General features: G+C 31.9%; 1 protein-coding gene across 33 annotated transcripts in view; it reads right to left on the reverse strand.

Annotated features, from left to right (window-relative positions):
- RIMS2 (regulating synaptic membrane exocytosis 2) overlaps window positions 1-25,085 on the reverse strand; it is a 586,517-nt gene that overhangs the window by 153,389 nt on the left and 408,043 nt on the right. For 10 of the 33 annotated variants that reach the window (XM_043483849.1, XM_043483845.1, XM_043483871.1 and 7 more), the window contains one exon: window positions 13,642-13,674. The exons of 22 other annotated variants lie outside the window; for them this stretch is intronic. In XM_043483849.1, coding sequence (XP_043339784.1) covers window positions 13,642-13,674 — 33 coding nt within the window. The remainder of the gene's footprint in view (window positions 1-13,641; window positions 13,675-25,085) is intronic. One more of the 33 variants, XM_043483877.1, reaches the window with a different exon arrangement.

The raw sequence follows: 25,085 nt of genomic DNA on the forward strand, positions 1-25,085 counted from the left end.
GCAGATTTTTCTCCAATTCTTTTCTCTCCTTCAAATCTACCCTAAAATTTGCATATACAAGGTCCTGAATATTCTGTAATAATGACTAATCATTTGATTGCAGATAGCTCACTTCCGCATCTATTATCAAGTAATATCTTGCTGAAATAGTCTCAAAAATACATTTGGGGAAAGGCTGGTTCATAAGTTTAGAAGGTAAATTTATCTAGTAATCATTGAGTCATATTCTTATATGTGAAGACACTATGCTTATTTACAGAAGACATCTTAGTGGTTTCATATAATTTTGTAATTTGAGTACACTAAAAAACTTAGTCATTATAATGTTCAATATCAAATCAAATATCAATATATTTTCAAATTATAACAAAAGTAGATTAAAAGGTTAATAAGATTATCAGTCTTCCTGGACAAACCCAATTCAACAAAAGTTTGCATATGTTTCTATTTCTTAAAAGTTATTAAAGATATTACACTGTAATATTCAAATTGTCTCAAATTCTTGGTATAAATTATTAAGTACACTAAGAAAATACTTCTTGTTTCAATGCCTTAATAATATAATCCATCTAAGAAGTGTACTTATTCTTAAACCAATAAATAATTGTTGTGGTTACTTTTAACTTAAAAAGAGTGTATTTGCCCAAAAAGTTAAAAAGTCATATTTATAATACTGGTATGGCAATTAAGTTTAAAAAGTTAAAGTTATAGGTGGATTTAGTAATCATAGATGTATTGAATATGACCAGATTAACCAGCAGCAAGACAGTGGTAGCTTAGGTTTCTACATTTACAGTACCTCTTCAGTGATTTCTGTAGTGCAGTGCAAACAATAGTTTTAAGTTTGCTTTTCTAAGTGTGTGCGTGCATGCACACACACACACACACACACAAACAGCTGTTGGTGTCCCAAAGCAGCCTCACACATCATACTTCTTTGAAGTAAGGACACTTTGAAGTCTGGCAATAATGCAATTCATATTTAAGCTAAGTAGTGGTCAGAAAATTGCAGGACTGCTGACTCAGGCACCCATCATGTATTCTTAAATAAAATACTTAAATCTGGGGATCTTAAGAGGGAAAACTCTTTTAAGTCCAACAGCAAAGCTCAAAGAAAGAAAAACCCAGAAAATAAATTAGAGAACCTGTGATTACAACATCATGGAAGTCTGTGCTGCGCTGTGCTGAGTCACTTCAGTGATGTCTGATCCTTTGTGACCCCATGGACTGTAGCCTGCCAGGCTCCTCTGCCCATGGAATTCTCCAGGCAAGAATACTGGAGTGGGTTGCCATGTCCTCCTCCAGGGGATCTTCTGACCCAGGGATTGAACGTGAATCTCTTATGTATCCTGCACTGGCAGGCAGGTTCTTTTTTTTTTTTTAATTTTCAATTCATATTTTATTATGAGGCATTAAAATCTGGTTAGGAATAAATGAAATCAACAAGGAAGAAGGGAAGCAAAAAATGAAATACAAACAGAAACAAATAAGGGCAGGCAGGTTCTTCACCACTAGCTCCACCTGGAAAACCTCATGGAGGTCAAAGACCATTTAAATACCAACAGTGTGGAAGAGGAACAACAAAACAAAAGTAGGTTACAGACAACAATGATGACAGTGATAGAAATAACATATTTCGAATGAACAAAGTTAAAAAGGCCAAATTCATGGACTCTCTAAATGCTGCAATTACCATTTAGACATGTACCAAATTAAGAGCAATAAAAAAAGATATAATCAGTGCGTGCAGCTGTTTTCTCACTCTGAGGTAACAATGACACAAGAAAAAGCACAGCTATTTGCATATTTATTTTCTAGATTCAGTAGGTAGACTATAAAAACAACTCACTGATGTTTTTCAAAAGTCAGAGGAGTAAGAATAGAAATTGTTAAAATGACTCATGAGATAAATAAGAATATGTAATATTTTGTCATGTTATTTTTTCCAAAGGAAGTGCAATTCAAAAAGAAAGTATTCTTTTTTATTTTATTGAATATTTTAAGTACTTTTTCAATAATCTAGTAACAGAAAAAATACTTTTCAGATTGATAGTAATAAACTAGCTGTTGACAGAAAATTCATGGTCATTTATATGAGTGTTTTCCCAAGCACCTGATGTATAAATATTAAAAGCAAGCTCCTTAAATTTTTGAACCTGAAATTTCACGTCCCAGGATCTTTCTTAAAGAAATAAATCAATGTACAAAGATATACATACATATTCATTGCACTATAGTTTGATCATTTTAAAGACTGGGGAAAAGAAATTCCAAATGTTCAAAATAGGGGAATAATTACATGCATTTATGGCATGTCTACAGAATATTATACATTCACAAAAAATTATGTGAATAGTGTTTACATGCATTCACCTATATAAATTATATAAAAGATATTATAAAATATTGAATTATGGATATTGTACTATAGTTAGTAATTTTAAAAAACATACTCATAAAAACATAAATGGACATAACTGATATAAAAGACAAAGAGATGGAGTGAAAAAGATTTAAGATTTACACATCAGAGTAGTTATCATTGGTTACCAGAAGTTAGTATAAGTGCTTTTGGCTTATTTGTGTTTAATATATAGTTTATGAAGTGTCCACAATGATCATACAATATACAGAAAAAAAATTATTAAAAAACACACAAAATATAATGTTAATGTGAACAAAGACAAATTATCCAGTTTGAAAATATTTTGTCATGGTTTGATAAAGTGTTTTGGAAATAAATATTAAATAGTTTTAAAAATGCAAAAATGCAATCATTAATTATTTACCTTAGGGACATACTCTCTTGTTAAATAAAAGTATGTGGGTGTACTGATTAAAAGTGGTACAAAATAAGAAATACTTCCAAATGTAATAAAGTGCACATCTTTCCAATTTTTATGTATATTAATACAAAAGGTGATTTGGCATGTTCGTAAATTTTCCATGTTATTTTCAAGTGTAGGACCTAAGAAACTGTGCAACAAAAACTTAAGTTCACTTTAAAATAATTTCTTCATAATCACTTGTCTATAAAGAATTTTATCATATTTTTAGATTAAAATATTTATACTAGAGCCTCATAAAAAGTACACTTTTATTAGCCAAATTATTTGTTAAAATAAATGTAATGCAGAGAATTAAGAAATATTGGAACAAATTAAACTGAGAAAAGATTCGGAAATAAATGCTGTGAAAAAATTATAAATTATGTACCAAATTATTTTGTACTAGTACTGGGGCAAATGGAAGCATTTTATTTTGAAGTGTTAAACAAACATAATCGTAACTATACAAAGACACATGAGTTTTGAGAAATAGCTATTTCCAAGTCAATCAATTTTGAGGATTTCTCTACTGTTGTCACTAGGAAATAACACATTTACAATGAAAGAAAGTATGATTTGGTTTTGCTTATATTGCATTTACTTATAAAATTATCTTGACTCCTAGAAATGAAGGAAAACTGAACTTCATAAGTGCCTAAAAGTAACATAGGGAATTAAATGAAACGTAAGAGTCCTAGAAACTTATATAACTGTTGTTTTACTGTAAGGTTCATAGTTATGGGTTATAGTCTCTTGAATTATGTTCTCAACTTTAAAGATCTGTGTTAGATATTTAGGTTACCTGTTACTCTGTGTATCTGTATGCTGTTTCTCTATTAACTCTCTACCATATTCATTAAATGATACTTCAGAGGAGATGCTATAGACAAATTTCAAAGACTCCTTTCACTGTAGTCAAAAGAAACTGATATTCAAACTACTTTAGGACATATGTGATAAGATGTGGTCTAGTGATCTCAGGAAATACAGTATGTGTATTTTCAACATCTAAATTCAGTGAACAGACTTACTGAGATTTTATTATTCAGAGGACTTGGATTTTAGCACCTTTTTATGTTTCAACGTGTAAAATCAGGATGTACTTGGAATCATGGTAGATCAGGGTTTTGACCATGGAGAGTTCAGTGGAAGTAATCATCACAGTGTTGATAAGGCTTGGAACTACCCAGATTTTGAGTAACGAGTATGTTTGTATTATATGGGATTGAAGACATTCTTAAAAACAGCACTAGTTTAAAAGATAAGAGCCAAGACTAGGGTTCAAGTCTTAATTTCTCAAGCCCTATAAGTGTCAGCACTTCATTTCACCTTTTCGGGCATTAAGTTCACCATCTGCAAAATAAATAATTTTGGATCAGATAGTCTTTATGTTCCTTTCAGCTATATAACTCTCTGGTTAATTCTGAAGCTAAATAATGTTTTAAGTGCTTGTTCTTTTATATTGTAATACCTATTTCATCAATGTAGAAAATGTAAAGTGTTTTAGAAATTCTTGCTCTCTTTGCCCTGGCATTGCATTCATTAAAATTTCCTTTACTGAATGCATGCGTGTGTGTGTGTTTGTGTGTGTGTGTGTGTATAGTAGCAGGGAGAGGAATGAGATGAAGGAGTAAAGGAGGGAAGGAGAAAGGCAAAAAAGGGGGAGGGAGGGAGGCTGGGAAAGAGAGACAGAGAGAACTGAAAAGCTCATTAAACCAAAAATTTTGTACAGAAAAAAAAAAAAAGATCATAAGGGCAATCTAATCTAGAAGCATCTTTCAGACTAGCTAAAATGTAACATTTTCTACAGTGTACATTGACATGTTTAGGGGGAAATGTTAGCAATCTAATAACTTAATTACTTTAAACCTGTTAGCCAACTCCTTTATCTTTGAAAACACAAGATATATTTTAGAAGATAAACTAAATTTTAAAATGTAAGTCCCTCAAAGAAGGAAGGCAATGATTATCATTAAAATTGCTTTTAACAAATAGTATAATAACCACTGATAAAATATAAAAACATGAGTCAGTTTCATCAGGTTAATAAGGTATACCTTATACATGTTAAGCACTTTGGAATGTTCTGACTTTTCCTTATAGCTAAAATCTACATTATAGATGAGATAATCCACAGGGTGGTAAAGTCATAAGAGTACCATGAGTATGTCTTGTCTCCACCTTCCTGCGTTTTGGTATGACATAATTATCACAGATCACACTGTGTCTGACATCTGGAGCCTAATTAACATATCCTTAAAATAAACTTCAACTACATCCATTCACATATATCGAAGAATAGCACCAAAGGTTTGAAAGGAGTATAATAAAGAAATTTAAATGCATCTTTACATTTGTTTGTTTAGAAACAAATAGAAATTTAAATATACTTCGAAATACTGACTGTGTTAATTTAAAAATCATAAAAATATCCATCATATAAAAACTGGGGTAAGATCTATGCTGGAAAAGAGACCTATGTAACTTTTCTTATGTATATTAGTTCGGAAATTAATAGTACCTAAATCTATATGCCCTTGATTGAAATATTTAGATATGTAGATTTTAAATAGTACCCATGCTTGGACATCAAGATGTATTTCTTTCTCCAAAGATGCTAATAATGATTATTATTGGTCAATGGTGCAAGAATGACTATACAGAGTAATGTCACACAATATTCAAAGAAATTTATCTTGAATGCCTCCATGAATAGGGACATTTTACGAAATATTCCTGTTTAGTACTGAGAAGAAAGAAAATTAAAGTTAGATGAGATCACTCTCAGAGAAAGAATGAACAGGCACCAGTAGAGATTAACCTATGTTAGAGATTAAACTGAATTTCATTCAACTTTCCAAATTACACATGGGAATATAGTTGCACAGAGGATCCTAAATAAAACTGCAAACTGGCTTTAGTTGGTCTCCACTGACATTAGATTTCCCTTCCTGAACTCTCTTCCTGTTCTCTTCTTCCTAGACCTCTAGCCTGTTCTTTCATGTTCTCTGTACAGTATCGCCCACCCGACCTCCCTTTATTCTCTACCTTGCCACCAATAAAGCCCCCATTTCCTGAGGCTGAAGACATGGACTCTGGCACCAAATCTGAATGTTTCAGCTTAAATTCCACATTCAAATGATTAAGAGTAAGTTATTTAATAGATTTGTACCTGGATTTTTCAGTTTATATACTAGAAATAAAAATAGTACCTACAAAGCATTGGGAAACTCAGTTATGGATTAAAATAACTTATACCACAGTGACTGATCACTGAGTCCTAGTTTTGCAACTATGCCAAGTCCAAACCCTCCCAATCCCCGTGTCTGAGCTAGTTCTTATACGGGGTCTCCCAAGAGTAAAATCTGCAATATGTGGAATTAACTTCCTAGTCATCAGTTATTCATCACCATGGGATCCACTGTATCTAGTATAAAAACACTGGATTTTTACATGATGTGAGCATCTGTGCTTGTACCAGTGAGCATTATATATTTGAGCTGTCAAGTTAGACTACCCAAATATAGAGTCTCTTACTGTCTCCAATACTGAGTCAAGTGCAACATTATTTGGTTACTGCTTGTTTCCTCTTATCACATGATGACTTTACTCAAAGAAAAACTTCATTGAATACTGTAGCTAAGGTAAGCCTGATATTTTCAAACTTAGGTCTCAAAAGTTTCCTCAAAGGTCATATGTGCCAAATCCAGTGATCATTCCTCAGCACCATTCTACTGGGCTCACTGCAGCACTTGGTGTTACTATACTATACTACCCTATTCTTGATATTCTCTCCATCAGTTTGGCTCCATATTTTTCTGATACTCCTCTTGTTTGCTCTTTCTCAGATGACTTTGTGAGCTCATCTTTTTCAGCCCATCATTGACATATATGCATTTCCTAAAGTGTTACTGTAATTTTCTTTTTTATTCATACTTGAGTGATTTTGTCTAAATCCATAGTTTCAACCATCACTTCAGTTAGGAGTATTCCTCCCTTTAGTTCCTACCTTCCCTGTAACCCTAAGGCTCACATTTTTGGTGTTTTCTAAATACACCTAAAATCCCCTTCAGCACCTAAAACACAGTTTGTCCAAAACAAGTTAGTTACTTCTCACGTCTGCTCTTCCTTTAGTTATAAATAAATGTCTAAAATATCCAGACTCTATTTGCTAACCACCTTGTTTGTTCTTCATCTTTCTTGGTTAACTGATTACTGCATTAGATACAAAGTGTTGGTCCTTTCTCTGTTTTCCAGCTCATCCACTGTAGTCATCTCTTCTCTCAGAAGTCATAGGTCAACCTTGTCCATTAACATGCCCTGTTTTGGGAGGGGACATGGTTCTTAATTGCTTGAGATGGGTTAGATAGAGTAAAATTTTCTATTAGCATATATTTGGTAGTATTTGAGTAATATATTAATATTCATTTTAATTTTGTGTATTTTCAATAATTTTAAAAGTCAGATGTATGGAGGCATAAGTTACAAAAATTAATATTCACATTGTGTAGGTACAAAAGTATATGACATTTGACACATGTATATAGTCACACAGCCTCGCTACCATCAGGATGCAGAGTGTTTGTTACCCTAAAAAGTTCCCTGGTGTTGCTGTATTATCAGTCCTCCCCCTGCCAGCCCAGAGAACCACTGATCAGATTTCAGACTAAGCTTATAATTTTTCTCCAATAGTTTTTAGACTAAAATTTTATCTGATCAAGGCACAGAAAATGAAATATAACAATGCTTTTAAAAATACACAGTTAAAATTGTGTGTTCTAGAACTTGATACTAATGTTCTGGCATAATTAAGTTCTTAACAATGACAGTAATACTCTGTACGTGCTAGGAATTGTGCTAACAGCTTTACATGTGTTGTAATCATGTACAGCAAGGAGACTGAACCGGTCAATTCTAAAGGAAATCAACCCTGAATATTCACTGGAAGGACTGATGCTGAAGCTGAAGCTCCAATACTTTGGCCACCTGATGTGAAGAGCTGACTCATTGGAAAAGACCCTGATGCTGGGAAAGACTGAAGGCAGGAGGAGAAGGGGGGTGACATGAGGGTGAGATGGTTGGACGGCATCACCGACTCCATGGGCGTGAGTTTGAGTGACCTCAGGGAGATGGTGAAGGGCAGGGAGGCCTGGCGTGCTGCAGTCCATGGGGTCACAGAGAGTCGGACACGACTGAGCAACTGAACAACAGTCAGCACGGCAGTTTGTGGTAGGACTTTTTTTTTTTTTTTTAATTAGAAAATTTGTAAGGTGACTGATACTGGTCTGTTTTCTAAAACTCATAATCTGAAATATTTAGTCATGAAATGACTCTCTTTCTCTCTTTCAACATACCACTCTCAGCTCTTGTTTAATTCTTTTCTCTTTTCCCAATGTTCTCCCTTTAAACACGTCTTCTTTTTCTTTTCTAGCTACATCTCCTCTTGGCTAATTTCCTTTTTTGGCAGTGCTTCTTCAGGCTATTTCCCTGTGAGTCAACCTTAGACTGCGATATGGTAATTTTTAATCTGCAGTCTTCTTTTTAGAGATTCCTTCTGATTCTCTTTCCTACCAACCTCCTTTACATTCAGCATGACCTTATGACCCGTGACTAGGTTCTTCCTGTCAGTTGTGTCACATACCTGATTAATCCAGTTGTTGTTGCTGGTCAGTTGTTAAGTCGTGTCTGACTCTTTGAGACCCATGGACTGCAGCACACCAGGCTTCCCTGTCCATCACCAACTCCCGGAGTGTGCTCAAATTCAAGTCCAATGAGTTGGTGATGCTATCTAACCATCTCCAATATTTCTATTTATTGTCATTTTGCTGTCCATCGAACTTTGGCTTTCCCATTATCAGTTCCTTCCTCATCCCTCCCCTCATTTCCCATACCCCAGCCCTCAACCTTTCAAGCAGACTGATAAAAGAAACTGTTATCTGTCAGGTAGCATTCTCCTCTCCAGTTAAACTATAACCTAATTTACACTCCTTTGGAAATTATCTCTTAATATATTTATGCTAACTTATTCTCTTTTATATGAAACCTATTTACTGCTCATACCAATCCATTTATATTACAATATTTTTTATAGATATTAAACATACAACAATATTGTAATTAGCCTCCAACTAATAAAAGTAAATAAAAAATAAAATAAAATAAACATACAACTTTAAATAAGTGAAAAGGAAGTTATCTGAATATATGTCTTTTTTCTGAATCGATTTCTGCCAGGTCAAAAATCTATGAAAATTTTAAGGCTCTTGGTTTATGCTGAAAAAAACTGCTTTTTAGGAAGATTTATATTAAACTATGCTACCACTCTTTTACCACACTCTCCCTAGTGGTTATGAAAGAAATAAAGTATTTTTATATATTTATTGATCAACGTATTTCCTGCTTAGTAAAATTTCTGTATATGTCTTTTGCCCATTTTTCTATTAGAGCTTTTTGGAATATACAATTTATATCACAATTGATACTATTTGTTTCAAAGTGATTCAGATGTTAGGGCTCTTAATACTGAGTTGCTGCAAATACGTTTCACAATTTGTTGTCTGCCTTTTAATTAGTTTATGCTGATTTTCATATTTTGAAGCTAATACCTGACACATTTTAGTCAGATCTCTCTTTTTAAATTTTTTCATTGATTTTATTCTTAGAAAAGCATTCTCCCAGAAAGAAACTCTTTTATGCTTTCATCAAAGATAATTAACTCCTTAATCACATGCAGTTCATTTTGCTCAATAGGAAGTATAAGTAAGCAGCCCAAAGTCACATCTCTAGTGAGTGACAGACTTGGGTTAGAATTCAGACCTATATGGGTTCAATGTTCTTGCTGTTTCAATCCAACTCTCTTGCCTCAGAAATGATAAAGTTCATTTCTGCTGTAGCAGTCTTGATGTGCAAGTTCGTATGCCAAAAAGCTCCTAAACTAGTAGCCACAAACGAGTAATAAGACACTTGCAATGAATATAACAAAAAGAATTAATGCTATCATTCCATCATATCATAGAAAGAATGTCTACACATCAAAATGCATGGGCTTCAATACAGTTGATCTAAAATAAAAATTGCTTTTTAATATGTTATATAATAATAAAATAACGGTTTCACTTATATAGTGCTTACTATGTAACACAGTTTTTAGGTGCTTTACATAGTATATATTAACTAATTTCATCATTATGAAAGCACTTTGACATAGTAGTGTTATTATCTCCATTTTATAGGTGAGGTATCTGACAGCAACTTTCTCAGGATCACATATAAATAAGTGGTGAAACTGATCAGGCAGTTTAGTACCACAGTCTTTGCTCTAATACTACTTCTCAGACTATTTCTTACAGGAACACTATTTCCCCCAATATAAATATCTTTATGAAAGAGAATTAAAGTGAGCAACTGGTCTAGGCAAAATTGAATATCATATCAACAGTGCATGAAAACTATTTTGAAAACTTAGCAGTAACATCTTACAATCAGGATTAAGTTTTAAATTTAAAAACAATGCATTATAAACAGTGCTGCGATGAACATTGGGGTGCACCTGTCTCTTTCAGATCTGGTACCTAGATGCCCATCAGCAGATGAATGGATAAGGAAGCTGTGGTACATATACACCATGGAATATTACTCAGCCGTTAAAAAGAATTCATTTGAATCAGTTCTAATGAGATGGATGAAACTGGAGCCCATTATACAGAGTGAAGTAAGCCAGAAAGATAAAGAACATTACAGCATACTAACGCATATATATGGAATTTAGAAAGGTGATAACGATAACCCTATATGCAAAACAGAAAAAGAGACACAGAAATACAGAACAGACTTTTGAACTCTGTGTGAGAAGGTGAGGGTGGGATGTTTCAAAAGAACAGCATGTATACTATCTATGGTGAAACAGATCACCAGCCCAGGTGGGATGCATGAGACAAGTGCTCGGGCCTGGTGCACTGGGAAGACCCAGAGGAATCGGGTGGAGAGGGAGGTGGGAGGGGGGATCGGGATGGGGAATAGGTGTAACTCTATGGCTGATTCATATCAATGTATGACAAAACCCACTGAAATGTTGTGAAGTGATTAGCCTCCAACTAATAAAAAAAAAAAAAGTATGGCATCAATGAAAAATAAAAAATAAAAACAATGCATTATAAACCCCCATTTTAAATATGAAACAGCTGAAACCCAAAGACATTAAATTATGTGTCTGTAATCACAGCTTACTAGCAAGAATAGGACTAAAACTAGATCTCTTGACTTCTATCTAATAATCTTTTCAGTTTCTTCCACACCACCCACACAAGGAAGAAATGCTCAAGATCATGTTTATCCCATGTTTGGGTATTTCTGTGTCAAGCTCCGAGAACGTTCCTAACTCTGTTACCTTACAGTTGAATATTTATAGGCTTCAAAGAACTAAGTTTAAGTATTATACTCTATCAGTAGTAGTTTTCATAGATGATGTGATGTTTTTATATATGTCCATAAACATATATTTCATTCGAGACCTTTTGGTTAAAAACCACAATATTACTTAATAAAATGTTAAGCTTAAACTTACATAAAATATTTCTCAAAGTTATTGTGTCTCTCGTAACATTTGAGCTATCTAACACAGTACTGAATCAGAGTTGATATCATGTGCCTCATTATGAACTGAGTGATTTACATTTTCTGTAAAATTTCACTGTAGTAACTAGAGTTATGTTTTCCCATGACTAATCAATCCTGTAAAAAAAAAAGTTTCTTTTCACGCCACATGGCTTTCATGATCTTAGGTCCCCCACTAGGGATTGAACTCATGGCCTTGTCAGTCAAAGTGCAGAGTCTTAACTACTGGACTGCCAGGGAACTCCCCGTGATTGAGCAATCTTGAGTGCCTACGTCTTAGATTTTTGTTAGTAATATTATGCCCATTAAATACAGAATGTAACCAAGAACAGAAAATATCTATAAAATGGATAAAATATGTAAATAAAATGATTGGTAATAAATTGAAAATTTGGGGATATTTCAGAAACAGTTTATATGTACATTTAGATGTAAACACATATACACTTATGTCAAACTTCCCCTACAATGAATGTTACTTCTCTTACCATTTTAGGATACAATACAAGTAGAACAAAATGTCAAATGTAAGCTCATAGCACTCAAAATATGCCAAGCAAACATAATAAGAATTGAAGAGCAAATTTGAAATAATACATACCAATGAGCAATATTCAGAATAATCAGATAAACAAAACAAAAAAGGAACCATTTTCATGCTAAGAATACTATAATTGAAATAATTTAGCTCAGACTTCTCTCCAGAGCTCCAGACCCATATATCCAAACACAGATATTAAATGAATATTCCAGAGAAACCTCAAACTAACCCATCCCCAAACTGAACTTTTTATTTTGCACCCTAAATGTTTGTTTAATTCATATTCCCTGTAAGATAAAATATACCACCACCTATCCAAACATTTCAGTCACCCAAGATTATTATCTTATTTTTCCGTGCAACAATAACGTCCAATTGATAACTAAGTCTTATAGAGTCTACATCTTTAAATAACTTCTCATGAATCAACTGCCTCTACTGATACCTTAATTCAGCCGATTTTGATCTCTCAACTGATTTATGCAATATCCTTACAAATGGTATTTCTGCTTCTATAGTTTCAGTCCATTTTTGACCAAGCTTCCAGGTAGTCTTTCTAGAAGCAAATATCTGATTGTGTCCCTCTCTTGCTTTATATACTTCAATAACTTACACAAACTTCAGAAACTCTCCCCTGCCTACTTTTGTCTGAGTAAGTCTGAAGCCATTCTGCCATATTGTTTCCTCTGCCTGATATATTCAGTACACATAAGGCCAACATATTTCTAGCTTTCAATATTCAACTCAAGGATCATTGCTTCCATTTAGTCTTTCTCAAACTAAGACCCACACTTCTCAGGGGGAAATGATAACACTATCCTTTGTGATTCCACTGTAGTCTACACATACATATAAATTATATGTATGTATTTCTTATAGCACCTGTAATCCTACTGCGCTTATGTTAGACTCATACTAGAAAAGGCCCAGAAGGAAGGGGGCTCGTCTGTGCCCCCTGTGATTTCCACCGAGATCAGCACCACACAGCGAGGACTCAAATAGATAGATAAGTGTTGAATAAATGTTCAAGTTTTAGTTCGTGTGACTTCTTTCATGAAACTTTGTTTGGCCGTCTATTCGAATCAAATTTTATTTGACTTTATACCTTTGTAGAACATATTGTTGAGTCATCCATTTTAGCACATCAACATAGCATGTTACCCACACATTTTAACTCCTCTGTCATACTGACAGCTTGTTTAGGGCATGTATTAGGTCTTTAATCTTTTCCATGTTCTAACACACTGCTGAACTCAAGATAGAAACAAAATACTTTTAGAATTATGTATTAAAAAGTTAAAAATAAGTTTTAAGCCTAAAACAAATTGAAGTATGATTAATTTGTAAATTTAACCTACCTGACTATACATAAACATACATATATTTGAATCTGGAGCTAGTTACCCAGTTATGGAAAAAGGGATATATTACTTCTATGACATAAAATTAATCATTTTGTTTTTATTCATCTAATTGGAGCAGTTGTTGCTAAAAGTTGAATATACAACTACCTAAAATAAAAATGCCTGCAGATTTAACATTTTGTTAATATAGGAAAAGAATGAAAAATTATAAAATAAGTAAAATATAGTAAAAAAAAACTTCTAAGACAAGTTAGATAAAAGAAAAATAACAAAGAAAACATTAGAAGAGACAGACCTGCATGTCTTCTCCTTGTGGCGTCCACTTCTTCTGTGATCACATCGTGTAATGGACAGACATAGACAAAGGAGATGGGTGTGAGTGGATGTACTCAAAAGGTAAAAAGTGACACTGAAGGAAAGGGCCTCAAATCATTTTGAGAAAGAATCCTGTGCACAGGTGTAGGGAAGATATAATCAAATACATACCATATTAAAAGAAAAAAAATACAAAAGAACTGATGGTGAACTGGTTAAGCTACTATGGGTTAGCAGAATCAGAAAAGTAAAGTTAGTATAGAAATAAAGAGGATTCAAATGTTTACAATTATTTATGGACAGCCAATCCTGAACAGTGATGCTGAAGAAAGATATCATTAGTAAACACAACAGTACTTGTAAGACCATATTGTTTAAGACTTAGTACTAAGTCCATTTCAGATCTGTAAAAATGCTTTTAGAATTTTTAGTTATCATTGAAAGGAAAGGATTTAATTGAATAATCTTCAAAAAGAGCAATAAAAATAGTTTATTTCTGTGCCCTTCAAGTTTCCTAATTTGTCAGTGCATATATGAAAATAAAGTATGACCATTAGGCCAATAATTCACAATACTTCAATACAAAAACATATTATTATAAAAATACCCTAGAGTAACAAGTATAATAAAAATTATAAAAGACTAGCTGAAATAAAAGGCTTTATTTAAATATTAATTATTCAAGTTAACATTCAATTAAGATAAATTTTCTTTGATCATATTCCCTTATATGGCTTATTTATTCAGAAAATTATTACAGACATCACAGAACAGATCACTGATGTTCTCATAGAAATTTGCCCATCCAAATCCAACACCTCCTATAGCAGATATGGCACGTGTTTAGGAAATACTTCTTTATCCATTGATAGTGGAAAAGTTCAGAAGACATTTTATACAGTGATGAAGCAGGAAATGTTTGATAAAGTGAGCATTCTAAGAAAATTTTTTTCAAAGATATTAAAGAGTTAGTATTAGTATGACTGATACAGATAAACATTATAACACAAAATCAAAATGGTCTATTTTAATTCCTTTCTTAGCTTCAAATCAGGTGATACAAATAATTAAATCAAAACACCACACTCATTTCTGCAATACTTGTATCATGGTTTTTGAGTGATTTATAGAAAAACGTGTTATATTAAAATATATTTGGAATATTGATATACTGAAATTATAACTCTTAAGAGAAAGCATTCCTACAACAAATTTATCTCTTTCTGAATAGTGAGAAAATGAAAATTTTCCACTAGGAAAGAAGTATTGAGGTAACCAAAGCTTTATGTTTTAAGAGAGAAGAGAAATCCTGGTATGAATTCTAGAGATCTGAAAAAAAAATTACACATTTTGAAACATAATGTCATTTTGATTACTCTGCAAGCACACTTTTGACCTATTCAAAAGTAAACAGTCAATCTCATCACAACTGTAATACTAACTAGACTCTGCCAATAGGATCGACCACTAGAAAAGTATTATCTTCTGAAATACACTCATAAATTAACATGCTATATACCATATTTTCTTTTGCATCCCAGTCCACCCATTTCTCAAAGGAGATAAAATAGGAAAATATGAGCTATATTAATACAATAGGTTAATGCTGAGATATATTAATATCATATTTTGCATCATTTCCTATAGTAAAAACTTCCCTACATACATATTTACCACACTACTAAAGCAGCTTCCACACTTGTTAAAATGATATTAGTATGAATTGGACAAAATAACCGCTTAAGTATATTCCACCTCTAAGAAAATATTTTATTTTTTTACAGAAAGCATAAAAGCAACATAAATAAGTGGAGCTTCTTTTGCTACCTAGCATTTTCCTGTATTTTGAGTATTTTATAATGGCATTAAGGCAATAATTTCTCATGTTGTATGGATTCAAAACATTCAAAATTCTTTCTAACCCATTTATTAATTTCTTATAGAGAATAACTGAAGCACACAGACTTTGAGTGACTTACCCAAGGTCATAAAATAAGCTCCAGGCCAATACCAGAAATATAACACAGGTCTCCTGATTACAGATCAATTTTCTTTCTACTAGATGCTATATGACCCAATAAAAACATGTGAAATAAAAAGTCAAATAAGAAAAAAATAAATCCTTTTTCATGGTAACACCTGAACTGGATATTTTATTATATAGCATTAACTAGACACTTTTAAAAAGAGGTACATGGTATAACTAACTATGCAAGTAATTCACCAATGCTTTTTACTCTTGTGAAGAACATGGTAATACTTAGCAACAACAATTTAATTATTTTGAGAAATAATACAAAATTTATACTATAGAATAGGATGAAAATGAAAGATTTTAACAATGACCTCACTATGAACTGAAAGTGCCTATTAAATCACTTTTCCATTACTTATGTCAACATGATCACTTAATAAATATATTTTAATCTTACATAAAATCACTTAACTTTAATTAGCAGACCAAATATTAATTTAAATCATAAAATTTCAATGAATAGCTTTCAGTTATACCAAATATATTTTTTAAATGTTTGGCTTTCCTGTCTTCTTTGTGGTTATAGCTTTTATTATACACTGCTTGTATTAAAACATCCACTTTTGAAAAGAGAAGCTTATACTCTATATCCTTTAAACAGCTGTGTCATATTTCAATGGCAATAGCTATAAAAACTTATTTCACATATATTATTATAATAAATTACAGACTTTCGTGAACCTTGAAGAAGCTAAAACTACCCCCTTCACTTTTCCTATTTCTCTACTTTTCCTTTAATCCTTACTTTGTGACAAACATTCTACCTTCAGTGCTGTTAATGGCAATTCTAATGAGAAATCTTTCTAACACGTCATTTAACCAATAACCAGTTAGAGAGATTAAAGACAGTAAAAGTATACCCTCTCTTAGGGATCTATTACTGTCACACTATAGCTGGTTGTCATTAGATAGATAGATCTATATAGATAAAGATAAAATACACACTTACAGCCTTAAGACTTTAAGTGTATATTAGAACTTGCATGTAATTAAAAGTTAATAATAAGTATGAGGGCTTTTTCCTGGAGGAGGAAATGGCAACCCATTCCAGTATTTTTGCTGGAAAATTCTATGAATAGCAGAGCCTCGGGGCTATAGTCCATGAGGTTGCAAAGAGTCAGAAGTGACAAAGCATGCACACATGAGGGTTTTTTAAAGGTCATAGGAACTTTAGAATGCTTCCTTTGAGGGAAGGAGAGATATTTTTCAAAATAAAGCCTAAGCAAAGTATCTACTTAGTAGGTATCTCAACAGTATAAAGATCAGGAAAGATCTAGAATAAAAAATCAAAATGTTTATCAAAGTTTGCAGATTTCAAATTAAAATTTCCCTATTGTGACAAAAATCTTGTTGAAAAACTCCTCAATCTAAGTGATTCAAATTTGTTTTCTAAACTAGTTATTACTTTCCATAATTTTGCAACAACCTTAAGATTATTGAATATTTACAAAAGTTTCTACCTACCTATTGGAATAAGTGAAGCATAATCTTTTGAAATATTAACCTATTTTTAAAGTTAACAAAAATATTTATCTTTTAAATGTCTTGTTTATTATTCCTAGCTGTACCAGATTTTTTTCTGATTCTATCCTTAGAGTCTTACTTGTAATGCAATTTTAAATGCAGAAGAAAAATATGCTTAGAGTACTTATTGAAGGAGTTTAAAATAATTGATTTCCAAACTATAGCATGCTCTTTATCATAAAAAAGAAAGTCACTTAAGTGCAGGTTTGGCCTTATAAATTTATCTGTATGTTTAACGAAAATGGAACCAACTTTAAATGAGCAAGTAAACTCATAAATCATGAAATCTCACATTATTCCAGGAGAATATCCTTGTTAACAGTGCTGTATTTACATCTGAAGGTATCAGCAGTACTTAATTCTAAAATTTCTATCAGTTGATTTGCGTTCTATAAAATATCTAGTTTGTTTTATATCACATTCTTTTCCCAAAATAAAGTACATTCATTCTAAAACAATCCAGAAAGAATTAGAAATTACCAACCTTAATACTAACCAAGAATACAACCTTGATTCTTTTTTCCCAGATAAGATGGATTAGACTAGTGTCTAATTATAGACTAAATTAAAATATTTAGTCTGAAATAAATTGTTTCTACTTTTAAGAAAGGTTAGAGTATTCAAGAATGAAAGAAAGCAAAAGCACAAATATCAAAATAATCAAGGAAAAATTTTAAGTATAAAATTCACTAACATAACACCCTTTTGAATATTTAGTTTGCCTCACAATAAATTTTATAAAGCATAACTCCAAAGGTTGAATTAAGTGAAAAAAAAATCCCTGCCTTCACCATAGTTGCAGATCTATTAAAAATACAATATGGAAACTCTGTTTTGGTAAAAATTAAAAGTTAATACATTAAATCATACAATGCTAAATCTAGGGGCTTATGCACAGAAAATGTTACAGCAAGTAGTAAAACATAACTTGTTACTTTGAATATTCTCAATTTCCAAAAAAATTGTATGATCATACAGTCACCCAGGAAAGTGCTTCATTGCCCTCACTTTTCCAGAAAGTCATAAGCACTTATTTCCAGATAAGATACAGCAAGGTAAGTAGCACTGCCATGTTTCAGGGTAACTATACAGGAGTAGCTAAGTCAATTGTAGAGTTTCCTAGCTGCAGCATACCTTCCACTTAGAAAAAACAAATCAAGGTGGACAATCTTTGTTTATAGATAGTTATCAATTGATCATCACATATATCAGAAATCATTTACAATTACATCTCAAAGTATTGTAGATTCTGAACTATTTAAGTCCAACAGTTTTTTCTTTGGAGAAAGAGAAATTTTATCAATCTAAAACATTCATTTAGTTTAACTGAAGTTAGCTTTTGCACCAGACTACTTTTGAGTTTAAGTAAAATATGAGAGAAAATATTTTATGTAAAACTATGCTCTTTTCCCATATACTATGCTAATTACTAGAAGAACAGATAACTCACAAAGTAAAAATAGCAAATTTCAACAGATTAACTTTGCTTTCATCATTTAAAAACAGTACATTATTGTAGGCATAGTATTCTAGTCTAGAATCGGATTGTTTATTGAGAAAATAAACAACAGATTTTACATGCTCGCATGTCCTTGATTCTCAGTAAGAGTGTTTTGTTAACTTTATGGCTTACCCAAAATCTATGACACATTCTACATGACGAAGATATTTAATGATTTACTCTGAAGATTAAACATAAAACCTGGGTTTTAAAACCATTTATAAAATTCTTGTGTTTTATGATCACATCAAAGATACTAATATGATAAGCATCATTATCTTTTCCAGGGATTTTCATCTATATTGCTGTCAGTTAAGTTAGAAATACTGAAAATAAATCACCCATTTGCTGATAATTCTCTCAGAACAACCTAGTTCAGAGATATATTTTTCTTAAAAGAAGCAGGTACTAATCCATATTACTTAAAGTTCATCTAAGTTTTGTTAACCCATTTTCTAGTCTATATCATGCCATTTAATACTCCAGTTCCATAGTTATATTTAAAATAAAAATTTCAAGCAGTGTTTTAATTGTCAGTATACATCCTTAAAATGCAAAATTCCCAGTGCTGTTCTTGTATAAATTTTTGTAAGACAGCAAACAAAAAAGATAACAATAAATGTGATCAGTACATCACCAACAATGCATCTCAGGTTTGGGTTCAAGCCCTTACAAATTTTTTCTAATGCCACAAGTTTACTACAATAATCCTCTGATTAAACAACTTTGACTATTAATGGAAGATGATCTCTTAGATTTTAGTGAATAAAAATTATATATTAAACACTGATTATAATTAATGATAATTAATATGGTAGATATATTTAAATATAAAATAAAGAATGAATCCAAAGAGGTCTTCTTTGAAGTCCAACTCATAAACATGCTATTGAAATGCAATTAGGCCCACCTGATAGCCCACTGTTTTCCACTCATTCTATCATTCCAAAGTTTCAATCATTAAAAATATTCTCAACATATTCTTTCTTTTAGAAACAAAAATATTTATGAACAGTGGAATTTAACAAAGCATTTACTGCCTTAGCATACTGCATACTTACTCATGACATTCAGGGTTTGAATTCCCAGGAATTTCCCAGTATATAGGAAAATACACAATTGCCAAGGTAGGAAAATCTATAAACATTTTAAACCATGATATTAAGGCACTCTAACCACATTAATTTTTCTCTACTACATACATAGCCTATACTTAATTAGAAGGCTTAAGTAATAAAAATATGTGCAATATATGAGAATACACAAACTAAAAATATCTAAAGGAAGTTTAAGAAATTTCATTTGTGAGGCTTAAAAAGAAATTTGGCCAAATACTGCAACTTTTCATGATTTTAGTATTCAATGTAATTTATTTACATAGATAATATATGGCCACAAGGGTATTCATGTCATCAGACATGATGGCAAGCAAGAGAAATAAATAATAGTTTATGACCAAGGATAATCATATCACACAACACAAGGAGATATTTTTACAGTGATAATTTTTGTTATATAAATCACAACATAAAACCAATTTTATACTTTATTTTTTAAAGTATCTGAAATATATTAAGCTACTTGTTATTTTCCAAATAAACTGATTATTTATACATTTTATTTTTATTTTTTTTACATATTTATTTTTAATTGTAGGATAATGATTTACAATATTGTGTTGGTTTCTGCCATATGTCAACATTTAGGTGATTCTTAGATGAAACAAGTGATTCTTAATTGAAGATTTGAAAAAACGTGTAAGATATTTTTCTTACAACTTTATGAATATATTTAAATTCCCAATGTGATTTCACTTTTGTTTTTTTTTTTATTTTTAGAATTTGTTTCACTAACAGAGTTTCACAGATTAAGCCTTTTGCACAATGGCATTTTTTCCTTATGGGCTTTCCGGGTGGCTCAGTGGTAAAGTACCTGCCTGCCAATGCAGAAATGCAGGAGACAAGGATTCCATCCCTGGGTTGGGAAGATCCCCTGAAGGAGGAAATGGCAACTCACTTCAGTATTCTTGCCTAAAAAATTCCATGGACACAGGAGCTTGGTAGGCTACAGTCCATGCAGTCGCAAAGAGTCGGACACAATTGAGTGACTGAGCACACAGCACACATTTTTTCCTTGCTCCCAGACTTGTGTAACACAATACTTCTCAAAACACCCTATTCTCTTTAATAGCACTATCACAATTATAACAACCAATCTTTAGTATAATTATTTTTAACTTATGCATTATTGCCAGAATGTAAGCTCTATGAGGGCAATTTCTGCATCTCTCTTATCTACCCCAGGACCTCAGTGCTTACCATAATGTCAGGCATACAACAGCACAGCAATGAATACTTGTTAACAAATTAGTTTAATTTATATATTGATATTTTATTTTCAGCCACATGTTGTGACTTGCAGGATCTTAGTTCCCTAAGAGGTATGGCACCCAGACCCCCTGCAGAGTGAGTGAAAGTCCAAGTGCAGAGTCCTAAACACTGGGCCTCCGGGGAAGTCCCTGTATTGACATATTTTAAACTACAGGTTTCAGAGATTTAACACGAACTGAATTTCTGCATAAAAATACTTTAACCTTGTTACTATAAAACAATTTTTAAAGATGATAGTATTATAAAAAACCATTAGCATTCTTAAATTTTGAATGAAATTTTCATTGTACTCTCATCCAATTACTGATTAAAAGTAGTACTGATTATTAAGTTGACTTGTCTCTGCACTTTGCGTCTCTTCCTTTTGCTTCTGGTTTAAGTTTTTGTCCTCTCCTACTTAATCATATCTCCCCCAAAAAAGAGATGAAAGAAAGAAGAAAGTAAAATCACTTCATTTCAATTTACTGATAGAATTAATGGCTTGAAGAGACTATTGAATTCACATACTATGCTTTCATTCTGTCTTGTTTTGGTTGCGATAATTTTAGCTACAGAAGTTGTAAGTAAATCATTACCAATTGATATAATACCTCGATAGTATTTGCAATTAAATATAAGGAATGGCCTACAAAGATAAACTTAAAAAAATATATATTGAGCTTTCTAGAGAACTTTTAAAGGGATGTAAGCACTTTTCATTTAATTTGGGTCTAAACAATCAAATATATGTTATTATTTGTGCTTAAGTTAGTCACCTTTTCCCTAAGGAGTTAATCTTAATAATAAAATAATTGCTTTTTCCAAAACACAAGTAACTAGTTTTCTAAATAAATCTTGAATTGTTTTCACCATTCTAATCTAAACAGGCTCTACACACTCTAAAGTTCACACCAAAGTGAGAAAAATGAGGCACAACAGCACACACATGTTTAAAAAGCATGAAGTGCAATGCTTATAGCCTCATGCTTTCAGGTGTTTTCCAAATCCTGACAAACCTGGCTCAGATTGCTGTTTCTTTGCCGGCAATGGTTTGTCATCACTTAACGTACCATTCACCTTTTTCTGCTGGTCTTCCCATGTAACTTCTAATATAAATCAAAAAATATAATCAGAGTTTGCCAGACACATTAGATAATTTGTGTACTAAAAACTTAAAAATACATCAGGGATCTAATTTTTAAAAATTATTTTTCCTCTAAATTCTTCCATAAACTCTCAACAGTATGCAGTTAATGTTTTAAATACAGAAATATGACATTTAAAATTGTTTTATAGGTTTCAAAATCCAAAGCATTTAAGTTTACTTTCAGGGAATTCTAAACTTTATTTTCAATAAAAGATTATTGAATGTATTAAGAAAATGATTTCAGTGATATATCAAATACAGTTTTTTTAATCAATATTGAATAATATTAATTTGTTATAAATAAACATTTTGCTAAACATTAGTGTGGTGAAACAAAATGTTTATATGGAACTAAAATACAGAGATTTTCATACAAATCAAGAGAAAATCTGTTATATTTAATATACAATAAGATAAAATGGTGATTTATTTACTACCATATTTAATACTTTCGTTAAACAACAGAAAAATACATGTGCTATGGAATATTATCTTAATAAAAATTAGTATCTTAATAAAAATGAATATCAGTTTAGTATCATTGAATATGCATTATCTGGCTTATCTAAAATCATTTGGAATTATTTGTAGTATAATATAATATTCATTCATTCAAAAAATATTTATTCAGCACCTATTATAATCCAGGCATGTTTAGCCATAGGTGATATAACAACAACAACAAAAGACATAAAGCTTATATTCTGGGAAAAAAAATTACAAACAAGATAAATGAGTAAAATATGTTGTGACTTACTGGTAAGTGCTAAGAAGACAAACATGAAGTAGGTAAGAAATAAAGGAACTGTGAAAGGTGTGATGCAAATTTGAATAGAGTTAGTCATGGAAATTCTGATTAAGAAGGAAGGTTTTGAGTGAGGAACTTAAGGAAGCAAGGGAGTTATTCCTATGATTATTAAGGGAGGGCATTACAGGTAGAAGAACAGCACATGCAAATGTCCTGAGGTGGAAGAATGTCTGATATGTTCTAGGAAAGCACAAAGGTCTCCTGGCTGGAGTACAGTGAAGACAAAATGGAAAATCACAGAAGGTGTGGTTAAAGAGGTAATGAAAAGGGAAGTGGAGGGAGTACAGATCATGTTGGGCCTTGTAGGTCATGTTTCAAAAGATTCACTGGTCACTCTTTGATCTTAGAGTAGCATTCACAAACACTTAAGTATAACTTGCTTTTCTTTTTATTCACATGTTTCTAAAGCTATAAGTCAAGTAGACAATTACCATCTAAGGACATTTTAATCCACAGGAAGTTTCACCATGATGTAAATGATCCTCTGGTACTTATTCACCTTTGGCCAAAAATAATGGAATATCGGAATGAAATACTAACCTATTTTATAATATTAAGCTAAGCAAAATATAACCAGGAAGATAAAAAGCACTGTCAAAAATGAAAAAAAATATGCTATATTGCAACATCAAATATGGATGATTTTGGATACACTACCATCTTTGTTTACTTACATTGCTAGAATTGACTGCATTAAGCATAAGGGTTTTTCAGTTCCTAGACCTGAAATATGTAAATGCTATTTAATAAAGACATTTTATTCTGGTCCCACAAAAATCAGCAAGGAAATAAACTTCTTGCTTTGACAGTATTTAATTTGCTCTTTGGCATTTAGTTGACCCCCCTGATTTTCTAATTGATAAATAATCTGATAAAGATGCAAAATAGCATTCCCAAATGGTAAACAATCTGGATAAAGATGTCATGTTTGAATCAACTGTTAGTGGAAAGAGAAATCTTAAAAGCTTTAAAGAATAAATTTTCCGATAAATTTCAAGACTCTAGTTAAATACTCTTTAGTTAAAAGAACAAAGAAATGATCTCTCCTTAGTCAAAATTAATCTGTGGTAACACAAAAACAACAGACTAATTTCCCTATGTTGGGGAAAATAATAAACTCATTTACAATACAATATTTCTTGATTTTGAATACCAGTACTTTTGGTTATCTATCAATATATAAGATTTCACAAGCAATAAAGAGTGGGTTCTAATATCAAATTTTCTAAAATCCTATACATTTGTCATTTAAAAAGCTATTTCAAATTTCACCACTTGATAGAGTTTGTGATGTTCCAAAAAAGAACGATATGCTACCTTCTGAAGTAAGACTGAGTGTGTAGAAGTAGAAATAGCTTGTTTTGAAAATGGCTCAACCTTTCCATGTATTGGTAGAAAGCATATTCTGAAGTGTGGAGGAAAATATCCTAACACAAAACAGGGTTAGTTTTTAAACACTTTTTTGAGTTCACATACATTTTAGTTGAAGAAAATCTATTACATGGCGGCAACAAAAAAAAAATCTCATAACCATCCATTTATAAATACCAGACAATACAACGATGAAAGAAGACTTAGATCAAGGCTCTCAGTGATTGATAGAGGAGGTAACTGGACTAAGGCGGCTTTTAGGAACACTTCTGCCATTACCTAGCTGTACAACCTCAGACAAGCGTTATAGCCCCTCTGCCTCTAACATGTTACTTTCGCAGTAAGGAAGCTGGTCTTGAAAGTTCTAAAGTTAATGCCAGCTCTATATTTATAGAGTTGCTCTGGCTTCTTACTACTGATTAGTCGAGATTTTGTGTGAGAGTACTTACACCAGAGACAATAAAATTAAGACACTGAATCTAGAAGATTTTCTAAAAGTTCTAAATGTGACTATTATCTAACCCTATGTTGAAACTCAAATGTCTATTTAAAACAGAATTAGTCATAAAAAGCACAGAACTGACTACCAAATAATTTATCACTTCAGAAACAGTGCTAAGTATTAACCATACCTAGCCCTCTTTGAATTTATTCGGTCATATAATTAAA

Source organism: Cervus canadensis, chromosome 12, assembly GCF_019320065.1.
Source record: "Cervus canadensis isolate Bull #8, Minnesota chromosome 12, ASM1932006v1, whole genome shotgun sequence".
NCBI lineage: Eukaryota > Metazoa > Chordata > Mammalia > Artiodactyla > Cervidae > Cervus > Cervus canadensis.